Source organism: Thermobia domestica, chromosome 9 (genome assembly GCF_964235325.1).
Source record: "Thermobia domestica chromosome 9, izTheDome1.hap1.1, whole genome shotgun sequence".
NCBI classification, from domain to species: Eukaryota; Metazoa; Arthropoda; class Insecta; order Zygentoma; family Lepismatidae; genus Thermobia; species Thermobia domestica.
In genome coordinates, this window is record NC_137462.1 from 26,790,114 (window position 1) to 26,815,668 (window position 25,555).

At 36.9% G+C, this 25,555-nt stretch overlaps 1 protein-coding gene across 7 annotated transcripts in view; it reads left to right on the plus strand.

Moving 5' to 3' along the window:
- Positions 1-25,555, plus strand: part of Srrm234 (Serine-arginine repetitive matrix 2/3/4) — a 391,760-nt gene that overhangs the window by 256,215 nt on the left and 109,990 nt on the right. For 6 of the 7 annotated variants that reach the window (XM_081770790.1, XM_081770792.1, XM_081770791.1 and 3 more), the window contains one exon: positions 24,669-24,947. In XM_081770790.1, coding sequence (XP_081626916.1) covers positions 24,669-24,947 — 279 coding nt within the window. Of the gene's footprint in view, positions 1-544; positions 1,395-24,668; positions 24,948-25,555 lie in introns of those variants that run through there. The other variant, XM_081770793.1, reaches the window with a different exon arrangement.

The following is a 25,555-nucleotide window of genomic DNA, read 5'->3' on the forward strand; positions in this document are numbered from 1 at the left end:
AAAAAAAATCTCCCCTTTATGGTATATCTTGCCGATTTTTATCAAGACCTCTTTCCCTTGTGTCTGTAAAGGGACATGTACAGATGTGACGAATGAAAAGGAGATTCATGCTTATTTGTGAATGATCCGCTGTATAGAGAGTGCAGGCTCAGCTAGTTATTATATTAATGTTCTATTAACCAAGGTAATAGAGACATTGTCTTACACTTCAATGTCTACATTTACTGGGAATCGAACCCTCACCGTTATAAATTTTAATTGTTCTTTCTTAATCCCGGTACACATTTTATGAATATTTTTGTTCCATACCGGTTATGTGATGTTATGTCATGCCAATTACAAAATTTGGAGATTCATACTCATATTTGAAATTATGTGGAGAGGGGGCAGGAGATCTGTAAGCGTACTCTCATGTATACAACCCCTGTCATCCCTTGCTTGTCTCTTTTGCTCTAGATGGTTGCGTTTGCGCAATGCAGTGGGTGCATTGTAGAATGTCGACTGGGCCAACAGCACTCCCCCCTCGCGGTGTGTATGAAAGGACATAGGCGAGTAGGTGGTGGAAGCGGTGCTAGATGGGAAATCGAACCTAAGAAAGAAGAACCTATCATTTTAGGGAGGGAAAATCCCTCCTGCCAACAAACATGTCTTCCAAAATCTCTAGGAAAGTGTCAGTGAGTAGCTTCATCAGTGGATATTGGACTAGAAGTCACGTTACAGCGATGTAGCTGGTCGCTTGCAAACGATAAACATTCGAGAGAGACGCATGATGTGAACGAATACAATATCTTCCGTAACGGAGTGCCTCATTCAAGTCTTCCATTAATTATTATTGCAGCTAATTAAGCAAAGAATATTCACAATTTTATGTAATAACAGCTATTTTCTACAATATTTATTTTATACCCTCTTGTGCAAATATACGTATCATGTATGTAATGTGTAAACTCGTTAAAAAAAGAAACCATGTACATATCTGTTATTTAGACAATAATTAATGTGGCTGTGTTTTTTGTACATGTGTAACCTTCTTGTTATACACATGTGAACACAATCAACGGGCTTCCAACATGTTTTCTCTTTTTTAAAAATAAGACATTAAATAGTTTATCGGGATTATAGTTTAGTGCGCGCGCGGTGTGTGTATGTGTGTGTGATATTTATTTTCTAACGTGATTCTCTGACAAAATGAATTCGATACATCCAAGGACAAGACTTAGAACTCCGGTTAACGAGCGATCTTTATTTGAACGGTTATGGAGAGACACATTCAGAGCGATTGTGGCTGAACAAATTGGGAGACGGCGTCCCCCAAGACCCCCTCCGATTACTAATTTACAAATTAGAGTTCTCACTCCTCATAATTCTCGTAGGACACTGCGATCTGTTATCAGGTAAGTTCATATGTGCGATTCACTCTTCATTTCGGATGTTTAGCAGTAAACTCTAGTTAGTTAATTATAAGAAATAATGATTTTCATATTTTTTAAAAACTTTTTTGTTCCAATTTTTTAATGATTGACTGTCACAATATTGGGGTTTAATTCGAGTTGTGCTTTGTATGACTTTAGCAGTAATTGATAAGGATGCATCAACCTATCCAATCCATGTTTTAATAGCTGAATTAAATTATTTCTTCAGGTGGTAACGCTTCATATCATATACTTAGCAAAAATCGTGTGCAGACTTGTTTGTTATTGTGGGTATTGTCTTAACTAATTCCAAAGGCAATTTGAAATTAAAATGTTCTTTTGAGTCTAGTAGTGAGAAGATTAAGTATTCTCGTACATTGTATTAATCATGTTAGAAACAAAGGGATATTTTGTTTGAAAATGACAAATATTTCCCAGAATTCCATAAATCAGACGAAAAAAAAATATTCAAAAGTGACTGTACCTGGTTTTATACTTACAGCCTCCTTTTAAATAGATCCATAAAAATAGATGCTGAAAAAATAAATCTCGTGTAAGAACAATTAGAGTCAGTCAACCCTTACAATTTTTCTATATGTTAATAATTAATTCGTTGATTAAGGTATTATCGTTGCTGATATTATTATAAGTATTAGACACTTTACTAACTGTATTACTGATATTGATACTAAAATTTAGAATTTATTATACGAGATTTTTATAAAAGGTACATTTACAGTAATGTTTTCTAACAAAAGTGTGTCACATTTATTGTGTGTACAGTACTAAGAACATGTTATAAAGAAATATTTGTTTCTCCTATGAGAATGGCAAATTACACATATCTTATCAGAACATACAATGTCATAGAATAGTAGTTGTATTTACATTCATGGACACACTTCTTAAATGTGGCAGTTATGTTGGATAGTATTTAGTTTTGATAATATTTATTTACTCGTAGTTGAATAAAACTCTCCTACTCACATACATTCAATCAAATAGCTAATCTGCAATCGAGAATAGTTCTGGTGCAAAACCAAAATTTTCCTTGTCCCTGTAATTGTAACTATATCTGTAACTCAGGACTACAGATACGGTGTACGCTATTCTCTTCTCAAAGTTTAAGTACTTCTGATTCTGGCCTGATCGATATTGTTCCATGTTATGCCAAGTGATGTTTAATTTTCAATAAACGTAAAACACTTGCTTTAAATTCATTTATATATAGATCGTAGTCATTTGTAATTTCTCCGAATTTTATTAAAGTAAGGTATTTCTTTGATATAATTATCTTTGACTCATTTATTAACAACAATTTTCGTTCATCCGTGCGGATGTTTCATTGTGTAACAAGTTGAAATACGGAATAACACTGTATGATCCACTTAAGTTCACATTATTTTAGTTTTCATTTCTATCTTCCTCGGAAATGTTTACATAGAGAAGAAAGTAGATTTGAACCTTCAATGTAAGATCTAGCAATGTCTTGACGAGACTTGCAGAACCAAAGGTGCAGTCTTTAATACTAGGCTCAGCTATTTTGTTGAGTTGGGTTGATTTTGAGTTTAACGTCCCTTTCAGCAGCGAGGCTATATGAGGCGGGACCTACTGATTAACGTGGAATTCGAACCACATGAGCCCCCACCGGGAATCGAACCCGGGTCTTCCACGCCAAAGACGCGTTATCGGTCACGAAAGTCACGTATGTCACGAAATCAGAAAACGGTCATGAAAGTCACGAAAAAGTCACGAAATTTAGCTTTTGGGTCACGATTTTTTTTAACTGTGCAAATGTAAGTACAGATTGGAAAATTTTGTTCTATAAAACATTAAAATTCAACACCAAAAATGTCTATGGTCGGCTTTAGACGCTACCAAATCGCAAGCAAAGTACGTTTCTATAGCATGGATGAAAATTCGGCCTAATTCGCACCCAAATTCGCTCTTGAAAATGTTAGGAAATCTTATGATTTGGTAAAGAAAAGGTCACGAAAAAGTCACGAAACTTCATTTTGGAATTTTAGTAGACACCCTGCGTACGCTAACCGCTTAGCCACGAAGGAGCTCTCAGCTATTTTGTATTGGTAATAAAAGAAAAATCTACACACGCATTCAATCTGTTTTTATCAGATTATGACTTAATTCATTTAATTGTGTCCATTAGTGTTGCTCATAAGAGAAAAGTTCATTTTGAAATTTGAGACGAGACAAGAAACGACAGTTTTCGTCTCGAAAACGAGATGAGAATTTTTTCTAGTCTTGTGGGTAAAGCTACTTCACTGAATTAGATCTCAAACTCTGTTTTAGTGTTACATCATTCGTTGTATAAGAAACTAAATTATTAAAGTTATTGCATGAATGCAATAAAGAGTAGTTATCAACGTTTCAAGATACGCAAACTATTACACAATATGGTCCAATAATATATACGGTTTAATATTGTTATATCGGTTACTCGTAGACCTCTCGTGACACGAAATGATTCTGATAGCTTGTAGATGAAATTGAGAAAAAAACAGGGCATAAATTTTGTTTATAAATTTACAAAAGGTGAAATACTAATGCTCACTTTTCCTTCAAATTTCGGTACAAACTATCACGGACCAGTGATAATAAAATGTGTTAAATTACTAGTTAAATGATAACTAACAGTAAAGCTAACAGGTTCAATTGATACCTCGGTAGTATAGTAATAAATATTTATAATTTTGCCAGTTCTTACTTAATCTAATGCAAGAGAACAGGGGTTAAAAAGAGTTATTTTTGATTAAATACAATGATTACACGGTAATTAATTTAGGTTATTTTATTTTATTGTATTAATGATATAAAATGGAAGAGCTATTTTAAATTAAGTACAATTATTAATGAATAAATGAGTCATCCACAGCGAGAATAAGACACTTGTGTGTCAAAGAGCTTAAATGTACTACGTAAGGTTTATGAATAAGAGTTGAGTTGAGACATATCATCTTGGCAAATTACAGTTATACATTGTGAATTGAAAGTACGCACAATTTGAACAAAAATACACAATCGTATCAAAGCAGATAAGTATTAATAATAATCTATGTTATGGTTGCGTCAACATTTCAATTATTCTTAATTTGTAACAAAGACTATTAATAAATATTTGCTTTGGAACTCACTCGTGGGTAAGCGGTTAGCGTACGCGCCTTTGACGTGACAGACCCGGGAATTCATGTGGTTTGGAACCAACTGTAAACCGTAGGTCCACGTCTCATATATCTTTGGCGCTGAAAGGGACGCTAAACTGAAATCAAATCAAAATATTTGCTTTGGTCAGATTGTATTTTTACAAAATTTTCTTCTCTTTTGGTATCAGTTAAAGACAAGATTGAATCTTTAATGCTACAATTTCCCAAACTATTACACATTACAGACTTCTAAGTTAACGATCCTGTACACTATTTACATAGCAAGTCCAAACGAATGGCAAACTCTTAAAGTAAAACTCGAAATCTCCTGATTATAGGATGTTTTAAGATGTTTGTTACTTTGTTTTATTATTACAGTGAGTATAAAACCAGTTTACTAGTACGTCCCATATTTTTTCCTTGGTGGTTTCGGTAATAGAAAGCTTAGTAAAAGATGATTGCTATATATATAAAAGAAGAGATTATTGCAAACAAGTAAAAGATGATTGCGGTATATAAAATAGAGATGATTGCAAACAACATTTGCAGACGTTTTCATATACGTTGTCACAATATACTTTCTTGCAATACAAGTGTAGGTTGTTGTTGTTTTGTGAAATAGATACTTCGTCACGCTAATCGACATAGGACTGTAACGTAGTAGTTTCACCATTTTTTATTTGTTTTCTCGTAGTGGTTTCTTTATTAACATAAAAGTAATATTTTTGTTTGTAGGAAATGTGTGAAATTATTAAAATAGAATTCTCAGTTGATATATATATATATATATATATATATATATATATATATATATATATATATATATATATATATAATTAATTCACGAAGTATACTCGTCCGTAAAACTTATCGATTTAATATTTATTAATATAATTGAAATAATAATAATAATTGTAATAATAATAATTATATTGAAAGTTTTTATGTGTGTAGTATGAAAATATGGCTAATTTGAAAAGAAATATATAATATAGCATATTATCAGCATTTTTTCACAACGATTAATGTTTCGTTGTTTTATTTTTAAATTGCAACATGAAAAATTATAGCACTCGTTAAAATTGTTAGTTCCGTCATATATAATGATGAAGTGTTTTTAATCTCACGTGAAAAGAAAACCATTGGAAGATTCTCTTTCCGTTGCATTCAAATTATCTTCTCAGTTTGCCTTCTGTGGATCGTTAGCCGCCATCATCCATCGATCATGCGCATTCCGTCTCGGGTCGTATCGAGCCGCGGCAAGAATTGGTGGAACGTCTGGTGTTGTCGTTTACAAACTTTTTTTTTTTTTGTACTAATCAGCACATGGACATTTCTCAAATTAGTGCTTAGATAGGGACTTTTTCTCTTGAGAACTCATTAGCATCGTTTTAATGCTGACAAGAAAATGCTATATTGTGTACTGTTTCTCTGAATGACTTGCATTAATATTGATAAGCTTTAAAATCATTAACAATTTTGCAAAATACTTTTAGATTAAAAAAAAAAAGAAAAGAAAACATTTCCGGATTATGTCTTCGTTCAGCTTACCTTTTGATTCATTGTTTCTGATCAACGAAGTTTCAGATTTAGTTGCTAGAGCCACGAGCGGATCCAGAGGGGGGCGATCGGGGCGATCGCCCCACCAGAAGAGGAAACTTTCTTATTTTATATATATAAATAAAACCCATCCCAAAGTTTGGAGCCCTTAACAGTAGCAGTATGACAACCCACCGCCGAAATAAGTCCGAAAGTAATCGGCCAAGGCAGGGGGAAGTGGAGGCATAAACAAACAAACAAACAAAAAAAAAAACCCGCCCCCCCCAAAAAGTCGGTCCTGCATCCGCCCCTGTCTAGAGCTATTGCATACTGTGAAATATCATAGCGCTTTACCTCACTGTTTCTTTTTATATTGTTATAAAGATTTTAACATTACTCATTATCATAGGTGTTTTCCCATTATTGGCAGGACATTTGCTGCAACTGAGAAGCTTCCATGCTCCACGGTCTTCCACTAACCTCTTCTTCACGTACGATTTCTCTGTTTTGATATCGTCCATGAATTGTAGTCTCCTTCGCCCTCTCCTTTTCTTTCCTGCCACCATACCCTCTAGCACGTTCTTCATGATACACTTCCTTCTAAGCTAATGTCCCAACCAGTTTCTCGTCCTTCTCTTAATAATATTTAAAATTTTTGTTTTCTCCCCCACCATTTCTAACATTCTCTCATTCGTTTTCCACACGATCCGGATTATTCTCTCCATTCTTCGCCACATCCACATTTCGAAAGCTTCCAATCGTTTTTCATCGCTTTTGGGTCACTGATAGACAGCACAATATTCCACACGAAGCTCTTCTCAATACTTTATTCAAGGGACCACAAAATAGTATTTTCTTCCTCCTAAAGGCTTCTTTCACCATTCCTATCCTTGCATTTATTTCACGTTTACACTTCATATCATCACTAATAATATTATCCAGACATCGAAAACTAGTTACCTGTTCTATTTTCTCCCTCCCCCTACTTCTATATTTGACGCGAACCCCTTCGTTCCAATCACCATGGCTTTTGTCTTTATCTTATAACTTAATTCGTGAGTATTTTAAACATTTTTTTTTTTGTGAAGAAGCACAATAATTCAGTCGTTAAGCGCTCATCCAGGGTTCGAACTCCGGGCTATGTGAATTTGTGGTGAAAAATTACGATTTGGGGCCTTCAGAGCACGATGGGTTCAAGTCCAATTAACAATGTTTGAGAAAAAGAGACATAAAAAGTATACTACGTACAATGTTTATGTTCCCATTTAAATACATTAAAAAGTGAACGCCATTTTTACGTTATAAAAGTTGTTTAGAATATCTGCTCATGAATATTTTAAGCACTGAAAACAGCTTCAAGTAGAGATCTTAAATATGGAATATGTTAAAAATGGCCAAAAGTGAACTTGATTTGTTTGTGCACGGAGCGCCCCATTTGTCTCCTTTATCTTACAGAGCATAGCTATAGAACATGAATTTAATGACTTAATTTCATTCTTAGTACCTTTCATGAACAATTTCGACGTCACCATCAATTATGACTATCAGTTATGACGTGATCACAACCACCACAATTGAGATATCTCGTGGCTCTATGGTTAGCGTACCTGTCTGGCACGGGAGACCCGGATTCGATTTTTGGCGTGAGTTCATATTGTTCGAATCCCACGTTAAACGCCTTGTATGACCTCGTTGCCAAAAGGGGTGCTTAACACTAACCAACCAACCAACAACCACCATAATTGTGTAGGTGATTGTGATAACCAATATTCATAATATTTGAATGTACAAGTGTTCATTCATTCTTAACGAATTTCGAGCTAACTGATCACTTAATAGGCTGGACAGTTTATTATTCTACAATCCGATATTTGCTGTTGCATTACTAAAATAAATAAATAAATGGAGAAGTGGTAATGAACTCTAACGATGAAAAACGAGACGGAATATTTCGAAGGAAGTCGGGTATTGCCTATATACGAGGTGTGTTCAAAAGGTATCGAACCTTTTTTTTTTTTTTTTCATGTAAACCAATGAAGCGCGGGAATTCTCGTCATTGTAGATGAAGAGGAGGCACTCACGCGCAGTCCTGAATTTTTCCTCCCGCAGAAACTAAAGTGTCAGTCACTGGCGGTCGGCCAACAAGTGAAGGCGTGTAGTGAGCGGTCGGCATTTTTTTGTTTTTTTGTTTGTTTGTTTGTAAAATGATAGAAAAACTTGAGTAGCGATATTGCATCAAATTTTGCCAAAAGCTTGGCGATACCTAAGCTGAAATCGGATCGGTACATTCAATTTTGAATGAGCATTTGGGCATGAAGAAAAAGTCCACGAAAGTTGATTCAGGCTTTCATCGCCAAACGCAGCATTCCTGTGTATCGTCAGGCTGCCTACTCACCCGACATGGCTCCGTGACTTTTGGTTATTTCCCAGGCTGAAAATGCCACTAAAAGGGACCCGATGTGAGTCAATACATCATGCAGAATGCGACGGCACGGTTACTCATCATTCCAAAAACTGCGTTCCAGAAGTGTTTCCAACTAAGGCGGGAGCGCTGGGAGAAGTATGTGCATTACTAATGAGACTACTTTGAAGGGGATTAGTGTTTCCGGTTTCCAAATCAATAAATGTATTTTTGCCAACCAAAGGTTCGATCCTTTTTGAACACACCTCGTATTTACGGTAACCTGCCACCATTAGCGTGATAGGGCTGAAGACTATCGTCTGGGACTTTCCGATGTTCTTATCCTTTTCTAAATTAATGATAAAGTCAAATGTCCGGTCTATATAATATTGCTATTAATGACTACTGTACAACATTTTTTTAAATGTTCATTATGAAGAAATGTGGAAATCAGATCAGACATAGGCACTGAAAACGAATTAGGTTAGGATAGTGCTGCCAACATTCTAATAACCTCATGTTCAAGTAATTTTAACTGGAATAGTTTATTGCAATAATCATTAGGTCATAATTTAATTGTAATAATACGTTGGGTGTCTTATAAACCCGTGTCCACCCTTTCTGATCAGAAATAATTTATATAATGTGAAAAGTGCCGAGACCTTTTTATATTCCAGCCGCTTTCATATTGTCCTACAAGTATAGGCCTATCCTATAATTGGAATACGAGGATTGGTATTTTTTTATATATATTTAAATTTGATTTGGCGTGAGTTTAGCCTTCCTTTCAACAGCCAGGCTATATGGTACGAGGACCTACAGGTTAACGCTTTTCTTGGCAAGAAGACTTGCGTTGCTAAAATAATAATAATAATAATAACTGCATGCTTTATCCGTATCAAATAGTTGTGAAATAAGACAATTGTGCACTTTAGTTACATGTTTTATTTAGACAAGGCTGTAACGTATTGTATCCATAGAATACATTGCCAAGAATTGGTAGTCACAAAATAACCAACAAAATATTCTAAAACATTATGCATCCGAAAGGATACATGTCAAGAGGAGGGTTAATGTTCAATTCGAAATACGAACATGACCTGCCGCCGGAATCAAAATCCGTTATGCTATCGTCATCTCTTTTTATGTATGTTGAAAGCGGATTCAAATTTAATTCTGGGTCAATTTCTGAAAGTTGCTTCTCCGCAATTTTAGATTGAGATTACATAGAAACGTGATAGTCGCACCAAACGGTGTCTTGTAATTAAGTACTTTTGTGTTACTCGACCGCTTAACTATTTGTAATTGTGAATTGCGTCAGTCTATCTCTCCGGTGACTATTCTGGTTGAATTTGGTTGTCAACCACTGAAATTAATGGAAATAGAAGTTTCGGATTTTTTTTTATTATTATTTATGTAAGGATGAAATGAAATGAAATTTTGAGTTTTACGTCCCACGGTGATAATGAGTAATGAATGAAAATGGTGGAATGAAGAAAGTGGGAGGAAACGGGAGAACCCCGAGAAAACCCACGCACACGGTGTTTGTCCACCACAAAGTTCACTTGGCGGGAGCAGGGTTTGAACCTGAGACCCCTAGCACCAGAGGTGAACGCTCTACCACTGAGCCACCGCGGCCCCTATGTAAGGATAGACCCAGCCTTAGAACACATGGTATATATAATGCTAATGGTGATATGGTAATTTAAAATGTAAAATATGTTCTTTCAGTAAGTAAATGAGAGAGTTGTTAGGTAGAGAATTGTGTTAAATATTGATAACTCAAAGAAGTTGAAGAGAGGAGTAGGCAATTTACATTTGAAATGAGTTCACTGGGCTGTGTTTTCTTCGTGCTTCTTGAAGCTTCTTGTGTCACTGTTTTTCTCGCCCCTGTGACATGAGCGGATTACGCCAAATAGGATCAGTGCGGTCGACGCAAATGGGATATCAAAAGACTCCTTGCAGTAGCTTAACTCAAGAAACAGCCAGATGTGCTAAAAGGCTACCTTTTGAATAAAAAATGCAGAAATAAATTTCTTTCGTTTGCAGCTGAAAATAGTTTTGGAAATTGTAGTTCTTTGTTTCAGGTATCAGAAAAACAATAAATAATTGAATATTTGCTCCAGAACAATATGGCTATTTTATACATGCTATTCGCTTGTTCCTTCCATATTTTTTCTTTGCTCCCATGTGTTAAAAAAATGGCATGCGAAGTTGGTTTTCTTCATTCCCAATGCGTGATAGTTGTTTGTCACTGAAGAATATGGCCCAATAAGACTGTATTTTTTGTTTGGATGAAAAGGTAGTCAAATTTTTGCAGTTTTTCAGATATGTTTGTTTCTAACTACAATAGCTTCTTATTTACTTCACGCGTTTAATGGCTAGAATTGGTGTAGAATATTCTTGAAAGTCACGTAGTTCCATTTCCAAGTCACGGACAACTAAAACCAAGAGAAAAATTGTTATTGCATTTTGTGACTTTCATTGTCAAGTCGTAGTTCGGTTTCCTGTTAATGACTTGTTTTCATTTTGGGGATTATTTTTTAAAACTATGTTTAATTCTTTTAATCATAGTTCGGAGAGTAAGACTTTTTTTGCTGTTACTAAGTAATGGCATTCTTGCTGTTACTCTTCTTCAGTGCATAGGAACACGAGTTCAGTTTTAGGTCGAACACGGGTTTAATAATTAAGAAATGATTAACCAAAACAGAGGACGTGACCTTTCCAATCCAATGAATACACCAGCGTAACCGTTTGTACTTTCATTGAGGGAGGGGGTTGCCAAGGGAATATTAATACTTTATTAATTATTAATTACTGTTACTATGTCTTTTGTAAAATACCTATATTATCAAATCTATAAGTGCCGGATTCGTTTAAACGAAATCGTACTTACCAACAGACAACTTTTATGAAAACTTCGAGCCTCTCAAAAACCATAAATTGAAAACTCTTGACGAATGCCGTTCATTTTAGCTTTGGAAATTATTTGCCTTAATCTAAACTAAAATCTGACCAAAGGAAACCACTCTTGATAACTAGTGTTAAAGGTTCGGCAATGTACAGGGATGGATAAAAATATGGAAACACCTAGTATAAAAGAGGTAGCCATTTCAGACAAATTTACGACTGAATGAATGGTAGGTGTTGCTGGGGGCACTTGTACGTCCTGAGAGGTATGCAACCTGACCAATCGAACAAATGGGACAGTTAAAGTTCAGCGACCAGTCCGTGCAGATTATCGTGAATCATTGCTTTAGTTGACAGAGTTTCAAAGAGGGTAAATTGTAGGTGCGCGTATGGTGGGAGCTTCCGTGATAAAGTTAGGAAATGTTTGGTGTATCAAGGGCACAGTTTCGAAGATCATGACTGCCCACGAGTGTTCCGGAAAAACCACATTAGCGAAACATCAGCGTGGACCCAAGTGTGTGTTGTGTAACAGAAACAGACGCACATTGGGTAAGATTGTGACCAAACAGAAGAACACCACGGTGCCAAAAGTCACAGTTGAGCTGAATACAGTTCTTAGAAACACTGTTAGCGTCAAAACAGTCTGATCCCAAGTCACTCGTGACTGTTGACCGTGCTGCTATACTGAGACAGTGGAGCAACACTCATAAAACAGGACAATGGAGCAGTGGAAAACTTGTCATCTAGCCGCATGAGTTTTATTTACATTGTTTCCCTGCTGGCCGAGTTTACGTGTGGAGAACGCCAGTACAAGGGTACGATACAGACTGTCTGTTACCAAGAGTGAAGCATGGGAGCAAATTTTGTTCCCAGATGGTAATACCGTGTTTCAAGTTAACAGAGCCCCTGTTCATACAGCTTACATCGTCCAGGACTGGTTTGATGAGCACGAAGATGAAGTGTTACATCTGCCATGGCCTCTACAATCGCCAGACCTCAATATCATTGAGCCCTTGTGGAGACCAAGGTGGGAGCCCGCTACCCACCACCGTCTACAATAACTTGCAGCTGCTTTGGCGGAAGAATGGTACATCATGACTTTGACAACCATACGCAACCTGTATTTCTCCATTCCCCGTCGAAGGAAGGCCATTCTGCGTGCCAAAGATGGTCCTACTCGCTATTAATAAAGGTAATGTGCAATTTTTCAGGTGTTTCCATATTTTTGTCCATCCCTTGTATCATTGCTTTCACTTAGGCGATAATATGTTGAATAAACTGCAACACGGTTATTTATTAAATGTGATTTGCTTTTGTCTGATCTTAGTTTTAATTAAGAGAACTCTTTCAGTGATTTGCACCTAGTGCTGCTCATGAGACAAGGAAAGAAGTTCGTTTTCAAATTCGAGATGAAATGAAATGAAATCTTTAAGTTTTACATCCCATGCTTATGCTGGCTAGAATAAAGGAGACAGTGATGAGAAATGAATGCAGTGGTGGAATGGATAAAGCGGGAGGAAACGAGAGAACCCCGAGAAAATCCACACACACGGTGTTTGGCTACCACAGTGCCTTGGCGCGAGAAAATTCGAGACGAGACGAGAAACATGACAATTCTCATCTCGTTTTCAAGACAAGAAATTTCTCGAATCTCGTGGGCAGGTCTTAAATTTCAATCGGTGGTTTAGTGTTACATTATTCATAGTATAAAAACTTTAAATAGATAATTTGATTGAAGGAACACACTGAAAAAACAGCGTTCAAAGATATACAAGTCATCACACAAAACACTTCAGTAATAAATATGGTTTATGTTATTGTATCACACTTTTCATGAACCTCTCATGACGCAGAAAGATTCTGATAACTAGTAAGAAGAAATTAAGAAAAAAATCATGGCATAAATTTTGAACATAAATTTACAAAACGAGTACTTCTCGCCTTGTCTCATTAGCTACATTATTTCTAACTGGCCAAAGTACGACGTAAGAGCATGCTTTTATAATTAGAGAAACGATATAGAGAACAGATAGAGGAGAGAAGGGTATGGGGACGAGGTAAGAGAGGGTAATATATCAGTGTTAGCAGTGTATCAGTAGTCATGCATCCATGAATGGCATATCTGCAAAACAACAATGTTCTTGTTAGCCTCTGACCACCGCCGTTATCAACACCAGGTTTCCTGTTTACTCCTTGTTCTTTCGATCTAGTTTACTGAGAATACGAACAGCAAATTGTGATGTCACATGTATGGTGATAGAAATGATTATAATATAGCAAATAAGAGTTCCTGATACCGGAAGAGTATTATTTGACGTGTTCAAGCTTATACATACCTGTGTAATGAGGCCATAATTACACAGCTGTTGTGCTGTATCCATATCTCTAATAGTCAACGTATCCCTTCACTCCAACACTTTAGTGTCTAGTTTTAACATAAATGCTGGAAATGTCGAAGCCTTTCATAACAATGCATACTTCTCGTGTTGCTGTTTTTGTTCGTAAGAAACTCGTGAAGTTTAGATGGAAGATGCTTCACCACACACCATACAGTCCGGATCTGACACCATCATCTTCTCGGACCGATGAGGAAATTCGTTTTAATAGCAATGACGAAGCCAGATAGCTATACTTCCAAAATGAAAGTACAATGAAATCTTTCAGTTTAGCGTCCCACGATTATACCCTTTAGGCTAAGGGAGTTTATGACTAAGACACGTGAATGATGATTTTAAAAATGGTAGAATGAGAAAGTGGAAGGAAACGAGAGTACTGCGAGAAAACCCACGGACACGATGTTCTTCACCACAAACTTACTTGGCCGTTGATCGAAGCAGGGACGCCAGGCACCAGAGGTAGGCGCTCTACCACAGAACCACCGTGCCCCTGCCCTTGGGTATACTTTCAAATTACGAACTTCTATGAACCAGATGTTTTGAAATTTGTGCCACAACGAAATAAATGTTGAAATGTAACTTTAATATGAGCCTTTACTTTCTATACATTATTTCTGTGATATCTATTGTATTTTTTTTACGTCAGCAGTTTCAACCTTGCTTCCCTGGAGTCTCTCTCAGTGAACACTGCATACTTGATGTCCCCTGCTTTCCACTCGTTGGTCACTTTTTTCTTTTTGTCTTACCCCTTCTGCGATTTCAGATGTAGTATTGATTACTCAAATCTTCAATAATGATAATGATATTATTATTATTATTATTATTATTATTATTATTATTATTATTATTATTATTATTATTATAGCTTTGTTCTTAATGGAACCACAGTTATTTGATATTTGTAAGGTATTTAAGTTAATGCTCTTTGTTACAATATTCGTAGTAGTTGTAATTTCGAATGTAGTTCATTTGTCAGTAGCTTGCGCCTCACGTCGCTCAGGAGGAGGGGACTCCAGGTTGGGAACTACTGTTCTACATAAATTGTGCGTTTCTTCTTAAGCTGCCCTCGTATCAATTTATTTCGAACTAGTTTTTGGTGTCTTTATACAACAAACAGTAGCGCATTCTTCGCGACATATTATCCTGTAACGTTAATTCTTCCGTTACATTGCCTGGTTCCAAATGTATTGAATATTTATAAAGCACACGAGATTACAATGAATCACAACACAGTGATGCACTTTTGGATATATATATATATATATATATATATATATATATATATATATATATATATATATTAACATACCGTATTTGTCACATTAAAATAATATACATCTAATTCTAACAATATGGTTGTATATATTTCTAGTTACCTTAACAACAAGATAAACAAGTTGTCATAGCAACGAAAACAAGAAATATATCGATATAATACAAAATATTTTAAATTATTTCTTTATATATTTTCTTCTTCTTCTTAACCGCTTGTACTCCTTTTAAATAGCACTTTTGCCCGTAAATAGAAACAATACTTAGAAGTACATACAAAATATACATTATCGTTGTAATCCTAAAATACATTATTCAAAATGCATTAATTTGGAAGAAATGTAGAAAGTGAACAAAACCAGAAAACTCGAATGGAATCGAACGAGTGAACTCGAAAGTGATTCCGAGTAGGCCATAAAGAGCTCTACTGAATGACAGAAAATTGCATTCCGTTACCTTAAATGTCCCTACCCTTCCTAGAGCATATTCCTTTCCTTGAGAAAATGCTTTGTGTGTCAGAAATCGACTGAGTATTTTAAAATATACTTTTTCAATATATATATATTGTAAATTTTATATAGACATTTATTTTATGTCTACTATTTGTGTATGAAGTTTCATTTCAATTGTTCGTGTCTTTTTGTGGATTTCATCACTGGTTAGAAACAATTTCAGAGGGGGCTTGTGCACCCTTAAATCGGTTTTCAACAGATAAGATTCGTATTCGGTCATTTTATGTCTACTACCTACAAAATTTCATAGAAATCGGAGTGCAACACTTTGCGAAGGTTCCTTGTAAGCAATAAAATGCCATGTCTGTCGAAGTTGTATTGAGCTAGTCATTCTTGGAGAATTTGTTCGCACTAATCATTTGACTGAAAGTTTGGAAAGAGTAACGCTGCCGACCAAGCCTTCCCAGATCAGTTGGCCAAGCGGCGTCTGTGTAGGAGGTTAACGTTTGATCGTATTATTGTTTTTCTCAACTGTTCTCGTTGGCCGTCTGCGAAATCGTTATGGAAGATTCAAAGGAACAAGAAATGTGTTTGCTTCCGACTTGGAAAATCGGAAACGAAAAGTTACCAAATGCTTCAACAGGCTTTCAAGAAGGATACTATGAACCGCACACAATGTTTTGAGTAGTTTGGGCGCTTTAAGTGTGGTGAGATGAGTGTTGAAGATGATGCTCGTTTTGGGTGCTCTTCATCATTTCGAAACGACGAAAACATCGAACAAACCTGCCCCAAAATCAGCGAGGATCGTCGTTTCATGATCGATGATATTGCAAAACAGGCAGGAGTGAGTTGTGAGGTTTTGCAAATAAGACATATTGCCGCTAAATTTGTTTCTCGCCTGCTCACACAGGATCAAATCATTCGCCTGAATTTGAGCAAGGACTTGAAAAATCAGATTGAAAGTGATCCAAATCTTTTGACCAACATGATGACATTTTCCGAGAATTAAACAAAATCTAAAAGGAAAATGTTTTGATGGTGTAGAGGCTGTAAAAAGAACTACTCAGAGCGCATTGGACGATATAAAAGTTCCAGAGTTTCAGAGGTGCTTCAAACAATAGGAAAGAAGGTGGGAGAAATGAATCGCATTTGATTGAGAATACTTTGAAGGAGACTGAAAGAATTTTGTAAAAAATGTAATAAATTATTTTTTTTTTTTTTAGAACGAAAGTCCGGTTTCTTTTGGGTCCTCCCTCGTATTTTGAATATACGAACTAAGTTAGTTCTGTTTTGCAATAGAAACAAGTAAACATGTTTTTTTAAAACTATATTTTCTGAATTTATATGCAATTTTCTATTTTAGCAATTTTTTTTGCCGGTTTAAACATTCATCATAACAATCAATTAGTTTTTGGATATCTTCCTATAACTTGTCATCTATGATGATAGCCAGTTATTCATGGTCGTTTTCATTTCATCAACATCTAATGCTTGCTGCCAAGAAGGTCTTCAGATGGCGGAAGAGGTAGTAGTCACTAGGTGCAAGGTCTGGACTGTATGGTGGACAATCGCGTTCTTGTAAGATAAAACGTTTAATCAGATCTTCCTTGAACAGTCTGACCCATTTTTGCACTTTACTGTCTCTTTTGCAATGTCACTATACACCTCACATATATTCACGACGAATATTCAAAGCTAACCTGTTTCTTGTTACTGACCTCATTTCAATCAGTATGTCGCTCGATTTTCTTAAATATATGTTAACCTCATACTACGAATCATACGTTATACAGACTGACACTGTGAATGCAGATGACGTCAGAGTTTATGCGGAGGATACAAGGGCCTGCTCACGTACTCGTTCGCAAAGAAACCCGAAATTTAAAATGGTATTCACAAACGGACTTTACTTAAAAAATATCCCTCGTATACTGTAACCATAACCTATTTTCAAGTCTTAATCTTTGCTTATCTTGCGGTGGGGTTATCTCGAGACGTAGTGGTTAGCTTCCTTATATGTTGATAACCCCGATGCTGGAATCACAGTTTATCCCACCTCCATCTAGCTCTCTTAGAATGTATCTTATTTTCATGTATGTGTTTTATTAGATATTATTCGTAAAATATCAGTACCAGTGAGTCTACCGATACACAAATATTGTACAGCGGGGGACACTTCTAAATGGTACACCTTAGCCGTAAATCTCCATATGGCTGTACCATTTAGAAGTGTTCCCCGCTGTACAGCAGTTACTGTGTTTTAAAACCACTTCCCTCTTCACTTTATACAAAGTAACCAGATCCTGATGGACCAACCCGAGCTATTACGTTTTCCGCATTTGTTTCAATTTAGACCAGCTCGAGTAAATTCAAACTTTGTTTCGGCGACCTTCTTTCGTGATGTATAGCGAGATATTTCTTGTACAACATAGACACGTTTGGGAAGAAAATGCGACCAGAAGTAACCTAATTAGTAAAACGAAATAACTCGGGGTTAAACCGGGAAGCGGTTAATGTATCTGGGATATGTTACATTCTAAGTCAAGCAGTGCAACATGTTATACACACAGTCACATGCTCTCACTTTCACACAAGCACCATCCTCTGCTTAGTAAGTATTGATTATTGTGAAAGAGGGAAGTCAGCTTCGCAGCTTTTCAATCTCTGGAAGGCTTACAAAGATGATGTTCAGAAAATATTTTTGCTATTTCCATTCACGTCATACATTGCGTTTATTTATCCTGTCAGAAATCGATGCTGTTAAAAGCTCGAATGTACTTTATACATATATGGAGTGAAACATAAATCTTCGAGTGTGAGAAAGACTGTGTATCTAGCACGTAAACGAGGAAGATGATTCGGAATACCCTTTCAGTGTGGGGGGTTGAGCGGGGTGACGGGCCCGGGCGCCAAAATAAAGAGTAAAAAACTCGAGAGGAAAAAGAAAAGGAAAGAAAAAGAGAGAGAGGAAAAATTACTTGGAATATTTTAGTTTAACAGCTTTTCAATATGATATTTAATTTAACCAAGATCAGATTTATACTTTTGCACGTATATAAAATGTAAGGAAAGAAGTTTTAAAAATGTGAAAGTGGTCAAAATCAAGGAAAAGCGGGGTTTATTTTTGAAAATTTTCTTTGCGCCAATCATGGTGGCGCTTCGCGGCTGGTCTGTCGACCTTACTCATATGTAAGGGGCGCCATCGTATACTCTCGCCCCGGGCGCTGATTTTTCACGGTACAATACTGACTCCTTTAGCGGAAGCATAGCGATTTTCACGAAACTGAATAGATCAGCGATTTCGATTTCGAGAAAGCAATTAATCAAGTTTCGACTTCGAGAAAACTCAGTGGCCGCGGTGGCTCAGTGGTAGAGCGTTCACCTCTGGTGCTTGGGGTCCCGGGTTCAGAGATGGAGTGGGTCAGTGGGTCAACAGCATTTGACCCACTGTGACCCACGATCCACCGTGACCCACTGCGACCCACCACCCACCATGACCCACTGCGACCCACCACCCACCGTGACCCACTGCGACCCACCACAAACCATGACCCACTGCGACCCACCGACTCAGTATGATCTACCGACCCTCTCTGCTCACTGCATTGTAGACAGTATCTTCTGAAGATTGGTAAATTTATCTTCGTTTTACTTTCAAGACCTTCATTTCCCTTCCTTTTCCACTTGTTTCTGTCTACTTACCTGAGGTGAGTATATGTAACCAAGTGAAAAAAGAACTTCAGGCACATTTCGATATTTATATTTTTAATTGTAATAATAGCATTAGGACTTACACTACAACTTGGCTTTCGAGATCTGTGAGTTTTTAGAGAAACTAACTACTGAAAAAAAATACATTTTTGAATCACTGTAATATATAAATTATTATATAAAAAATTGAATGTAACTATGTGTGCCTGATCATCACGGTCAAATTGCAAAGTCAAATGAAATTACTTTTGGTATATAGTTAGGCCTTAATCCAAACTGGGATGTTATATTGCCTTTATTATAATGCATAATATCCTAAGCAGATAGAGAGGATCCGAATTTTTGCGAAAAAAAATTAGTATCTCGCAAACCGTTAAACTTACGGAGCTGAAATTCAGTGTATTAACTCTTTATTGAAAATAAACATAATATGTCCTAGCATTTTTAAAAATTCTCCTTTATGTGTGTGGGGGGGAGGGGGTACTTTCTATATACGGAAAATTGGTAGTGAGTTGGTTTGTAAAAATAATCGAAAACGATCGATGTTATTTAAGAAAAAAAAATCAGAAACAAAAAATACAGTGCTTGGCTTCATATATCCATTACTTTCTACTATAATAATTGCTGAAACTTATGTTTATTATATGGAGCGCTTACAGGACTGAGCAATCAACCCAAAAACTTGTGACTAAAATAGGTATAAAATTTGTAGTGTAAGCTTAATTACACGGAAATTTTAAGTTTGGATTGTACGCATAATTATATGGAAAATTTTACACTTTTTTTCCCTTTACGTTGGTCTAGTTACCTTGATTTGGAACTTTCAAATTTCATCCTTTTTTCCACTGAAAAGTATTGATAATTCAACAAGGAAATAATTATACTATGATAATTTAATTTAAATTCATCGTAATTTGGCACATGGCAAACAGCAGTGTGGTAATTGAAGGGGAAGAAGGAGGAAAATTCCCATTCACCTCTGAACACTCCAGGAAACTCGTTCCCTTTCGCTATCTGGACGGGGGAGGGAACTTGGTAATGGCATCAAACCTTCATGTGTAATTACAAAAATTAAATTTATAAACAAATAAGAAATCATCAGCTTATCAGGCTTTAATTGATAATTTATTCACAAGATTCCCTATCGAAGGCGTGGTAGATGTAGTTTCTGTTCTCCATGAGTCGACATTGCCAACTGACATGGTCGATATGTAAAAGATGTATGGTGATAGAGAGATTATACTTCTTGCTGAGTATTTCAAAACTGACTAAGAAAAATCGTTATCTGACTTAAGTCTAACAAGCAGATTGTCGATGAGGAGTTGCAGAAACCGGGTAGAAGTATTATCAATTTCCATGACAGAGTGCGAACGGGATTTCCCCTTATGAATTTACAGATGACTGATATTAGAAATAGACTAAGTGCTCAAACATTGTCTAATTTGTTGTTCATCAATGTTAATGGCCTACCGCTAGACAAGCTCAAAGTATACGAGCTAGTTATTTCTTGGCTGAAGGATGGACATCATTCCGCTGCGGATGATTTACCACGAAAAAGTTACCAACAGGAAATAAACCCGATTTCAGATTTGTTTTAAGGTGGAAAATTACGAGTTATAGAAAATGTATACTTGTATTAGTAATGGCTTATTTGTGTTATTCAACTTTGTACCTATTTTTTAGTAAGTCTCTTCTTTGCTTTAGGTCAACTACTTTGAATAAATATTCATAATAATTGCAATTATGCATATTTGTAACTTAAATTTAACGTGGTGTTTTAGTGATTACACAAATTACAATTATGAGCATACTTTAGGGTACCCTAGCACCTTTATAAACTATGAAAAACTGATTTTTCAAGTTTTTTTGTGAGAAAAATACTGTGAACTGAGAAACCATAACCTTTTCCAAATTGTACAGGGGTATTTTCCTGGGAATAGAAGTTTCTTTTGGAACGCGTTCAGAAATTAACACTTGCAAGAATACTCTCTTAGTACAAGTATATATTAGGCACACACTAATTTCCCCCCACCTCGAACTATTTCACCCTCATTGACAAATACTTTACCATTTTATATCATAAAGGTCAGATCCACCGTTATTCTAACAGAGTGGTGCTTGAGCGATTGATTAGAAATTCAAACTCCGATTAGTGAAAATTTCCCAGTCTTGTTTTATTTCAAGTGTAAACTCTTTGTCAGTACAGAAGAGGCCATGGATCGTGTTCAGAGTTGATGACGATGGATTTTGGTTAATCAGAATAGGTCACAGTGGATGAGAGTGGTTCATGGTGGGTGGTGGGTCACGGTGGGTGGTGGGTCATGGTGGGTCACGGTGGGTGGTGGGTCATGGTGAGTCACCGTGGGTGGTGGGTCGTGGGTCAGAGTGGGTCATGGGTGGTAGGTCAGTGGGTCGTGGGTCGTGGATCAAGTTTTCATTGACCCACGCCAACTCTGCCCGGGTTCGATCCCAGCCCCCGCCAGGTGATCTTTGTGGTGGACAAACACCATGTGCGTGGGTTTTCTCGGGGTTCTCCCGTTTCCTCCCACTTTCTTCATTCCACCATTTCATTCATTACTCGTCATCACCGTCTCCTGTAGCCTAATCGGCATAACCATGGGACGTAAAACTCAAAGATTTTCGAGAAAACTCAGAAGATCCTAATGATTCTGATAAAGCGGGATGAATTTATATTATTTTCGAGAATGAGAAAACGAGCGTTGGGAAACCTGATCAGTGGCGATTTTTAGAATTCTCACGGTCTGAAGATTCATGTGAGGAAAAGTCATATATGAAGGAAGTGTGGTACTGATTTTTAAAAAGCAAGGAGAGTATGTTGTTTTGCAATACGGGTTATTATTATTATTATTATTATTATTATTATTATTATTATTATTATTATTATTATTATTATTATTATTATTATTATTAAACTTAGATATAAATTTAAACTGAACGAGATTACTATTTGGGAGATTCGTCCTAGCCTTGATTTGCTCTCTCTCTCTGTGTTAGAAGAAATTTGAGGCAAATCAGGCTCATTCATGATGTAATACATGCTAGGGTGAACCTAATTGAACATCTGTTCATCTGTTCCTTCTCACAATCTTAGGGACTATCGATTTATCTTGTATAATGACAAATTAATTGGTACTCCACTATTTAATAGTGTAGGGAATATAAACAAAAACAAAAAAAAAAATCTAAAAATTTACCTATTTAATATAAATTTTGCTTTACTTAAAAAGCAATACTTAGAATGTATTGTCAAGTAAATATATAAATTTGCCATTATCTTGTCTAGTATATTGTCTATTAAATTTTAATTGTCTTTTGTTTGTCTTGTCTCGAATTTGCACTTTTCATCTCGATTTCTGCAACACTGCTGCTAAGAAAATTTTTATCGTTACTTTTTAATGAACGACCTAAAAATATGAATATATCTTAATCACAGTATTGATGAGAGCTGCTATGGCGTATCGTTAAGGCGTCTATCTACCAACTAGGTGGCCCTGTTTTGATCTTCAGTGAGGGTGGGAATTTTCATCTTACTTTCGTTCCAGTGCGACACAGGGGGATTTGCCCGGCTCTGTTAAGACGAGTTGAGTTGAGTTGAGTTTAGTTTAGCGTCCCTTTCAGCAGCGAGGCTATATAAGACGTGGACCTACTGATTAACGTGGAATCCGAACCACATGAGCTCCCTCCGGGAATCGAACCCGGGTCTCCCACGCCAAAGGCGCGTACGCTAACCGCTTAGCCACGGAGGAGCTCTCTGTTAAGACGAGTATCTGAGAAACTTCAAATGGTAAATGCGGCCAAAGCATGGCTTTTACTACATCGACTCATGTATGTGCCGGAGTTCAGCTGTAAAGACAGGGCAGCTAAGTCGAGGCACAGGGCACAGTGTAGGCAGGAAACTGTGACCAGTGGAACATAAGCCTCATACTACATGTTGACTCGAGCACATAGGGGCACGGTGACTCAGTGTTAGTGCGTGGGGTCCCTGGTTCGATTCCCGGCTAAATAAGTGGTAGACAACATCGTGTTCGTGGGTTTTCTCGAGGTACTCTTTTCCTCCCAGGGGCCGCGGTGGCTCAGTGGTAGAGCGTTCACCTCTGGTGCTTGGGGTCTCGGGTTCGATCCCAGCCCCGCCAAGTGAACTTTGTGGTGGACAAACACCGTGTGCGTGGGTTTTCTCGGGGTTCTCCTGTTTCCTCCCACTTTCTTCATTCCACCATTTCATTCATTACTCATCATTACCGTCTCCTTTAGCCTAACCGGCATAACCGTGGGACGTAAAACAGATTTCATTTCATTTATTTTCCTCCCACATTCTCATTCCACCAATTATTTAATGATCATTAACTTGCCTTAATCATCGTCTCCCTTAGTCTAAAGGGCATAATTGTGGGACGTTAAACTGAAAGATTTCATTTCACCCGAGCACTAGGGCCGCGCTGGCTCAACGGTAGAGTGTTCACCTTTGGTGCATGAAGTCCCTGGTTCGATCCCAGCCCGCGCCAAGTGAACTTTGTGGTGGACAAACACCGTGTGCATGGGTTTTCTCGGGCTTCTCCCATTTCCTCCTACTTTGTTCATTCCACCATTTCATTCATTTCTCATCATTTCCCATCTCCGTTAGCCTAGCCGGTATAAATGTGGGACGTAAAACTCAAAGTTTTTTTTTTTTCAACGTTGTGATTGGGATAGTATATGTCAGTGCATTCAGATCTCTCGTTCCTTATCCTGTCCTGCCTCTCTCTCTGTTGGCGTGGCTATCCTGTCGTCTCGTCAATATACATTAGCCTTAGTATGGAGCTTTACTTCCACCTAAACCTGATCCGAATGGGCCCTTTACCTTTAATAATGTAGATCTATTTTCATATTTTGTTCAGTTTAATTTAATTTTAAGTATTATATTCCTAGAAAACGTTTTTCCTAGGTACAGTTTGAACTTCTTAGAGAAAACAAATTTTGTCGAACCTAGTCCGGTGTAACTGGAAACCCGAATCGATTCCGATGAAAACACATGTGATTAGGTTCCATTGTAAACTGTTTGTTCCTGTAACCTTTAACTGAAGAAGAAGGTTAAATTCCAACCAAATGAAGTTATTGCATTTTGGGGAGCCAATAACTATATAATAGCTAGAAGGAATTTACTGTATTTATTTAAAAGAAAGCAAAACCGAACGTGTATAAATTAATCTCGTAGTCGAGATGTCATAAGTTTTAATTTCGCTTCCGAAAATCTTGATAGAATTTCTTATGATCTTCCTTTAGCCCACCAAATAAATTTTGAAACGATATCCTTAAATTCCTCATCTTTCCTTGTTTTTTTTGTCTAAAATAGCTTTATCAAAGTTAATAAGTAAACAATACAAGCTATATCGATGTTTTTCTTTTCTCTATTCCAGTGTAAGAGAAACTCATCAGATAGCGGAAGCTCAGCAAGAGAAAAATGCTAAATTGCGCGAAGCTTTTGGAATCTCCGAGTTTTTCGTTGAAGGCAGCAGCTTGGATCCAAATCGACGAGCCAAAGAAGCTGCCGCCAAAGCAGCTGCTGAAGCCAAGAGGTATACTCTGGTTCGAAGCCCCACCGAAAGTCCAAGTTCTAGTCCCAGTCGGGCTTCAAGCGTTACCAGAGATAAAGAGGGGGAGAGAAGCAAGAAAAGAAAGAAGAAAGCCAGGGACAGGTAAGTACTGTAAGAAATATAGAGATTATACCGGGTGTTTCACAAGTTCCAAGCCATTGGTCAATTCTGTTATGAGTCAAGATACGAAAAAGTGGAAAGAGATAAAGTTGTTGAAAATAGATTATTTTTAATCTAAAATAGTTGTTTTACCAATCGCATGATGCGTTTGAACTCCACACTGGTAAGACGCCCTTGCTAAATGAAAAATCATTTTTGCCAATTCAGCAGATTGTTTCCTTAAACCCTGCTGGAGCTAGGTCAGGGCTGTACAAGGGGTGGTTCAAGTCGTTCCAAGCGTAATGCCAGTGGTTGAAGTACTGAATCTACCTCTGTGTCCAGGGTTGCCAGTAAAAATCTTGGTCTATAGGCATACCACTTCCCTGTATGTTGCTTTGAAATTTATCCCTCCCATACACCTCTACAATCTACCTATGAAGTCAGCAGATGTAGTGTTTTTTTTTTTTTTTGTTTTTTTTTTCACAGAAACCGCACCATTGACCTCACATCTACTTTTGACCAATTTTTCCGACGAGTTATAATTTTCAATGTCCTTCTCTCAGGTATATGATTAGAGTCCGAAGTCTTCAAGCTTGCACCAAGACAAACAT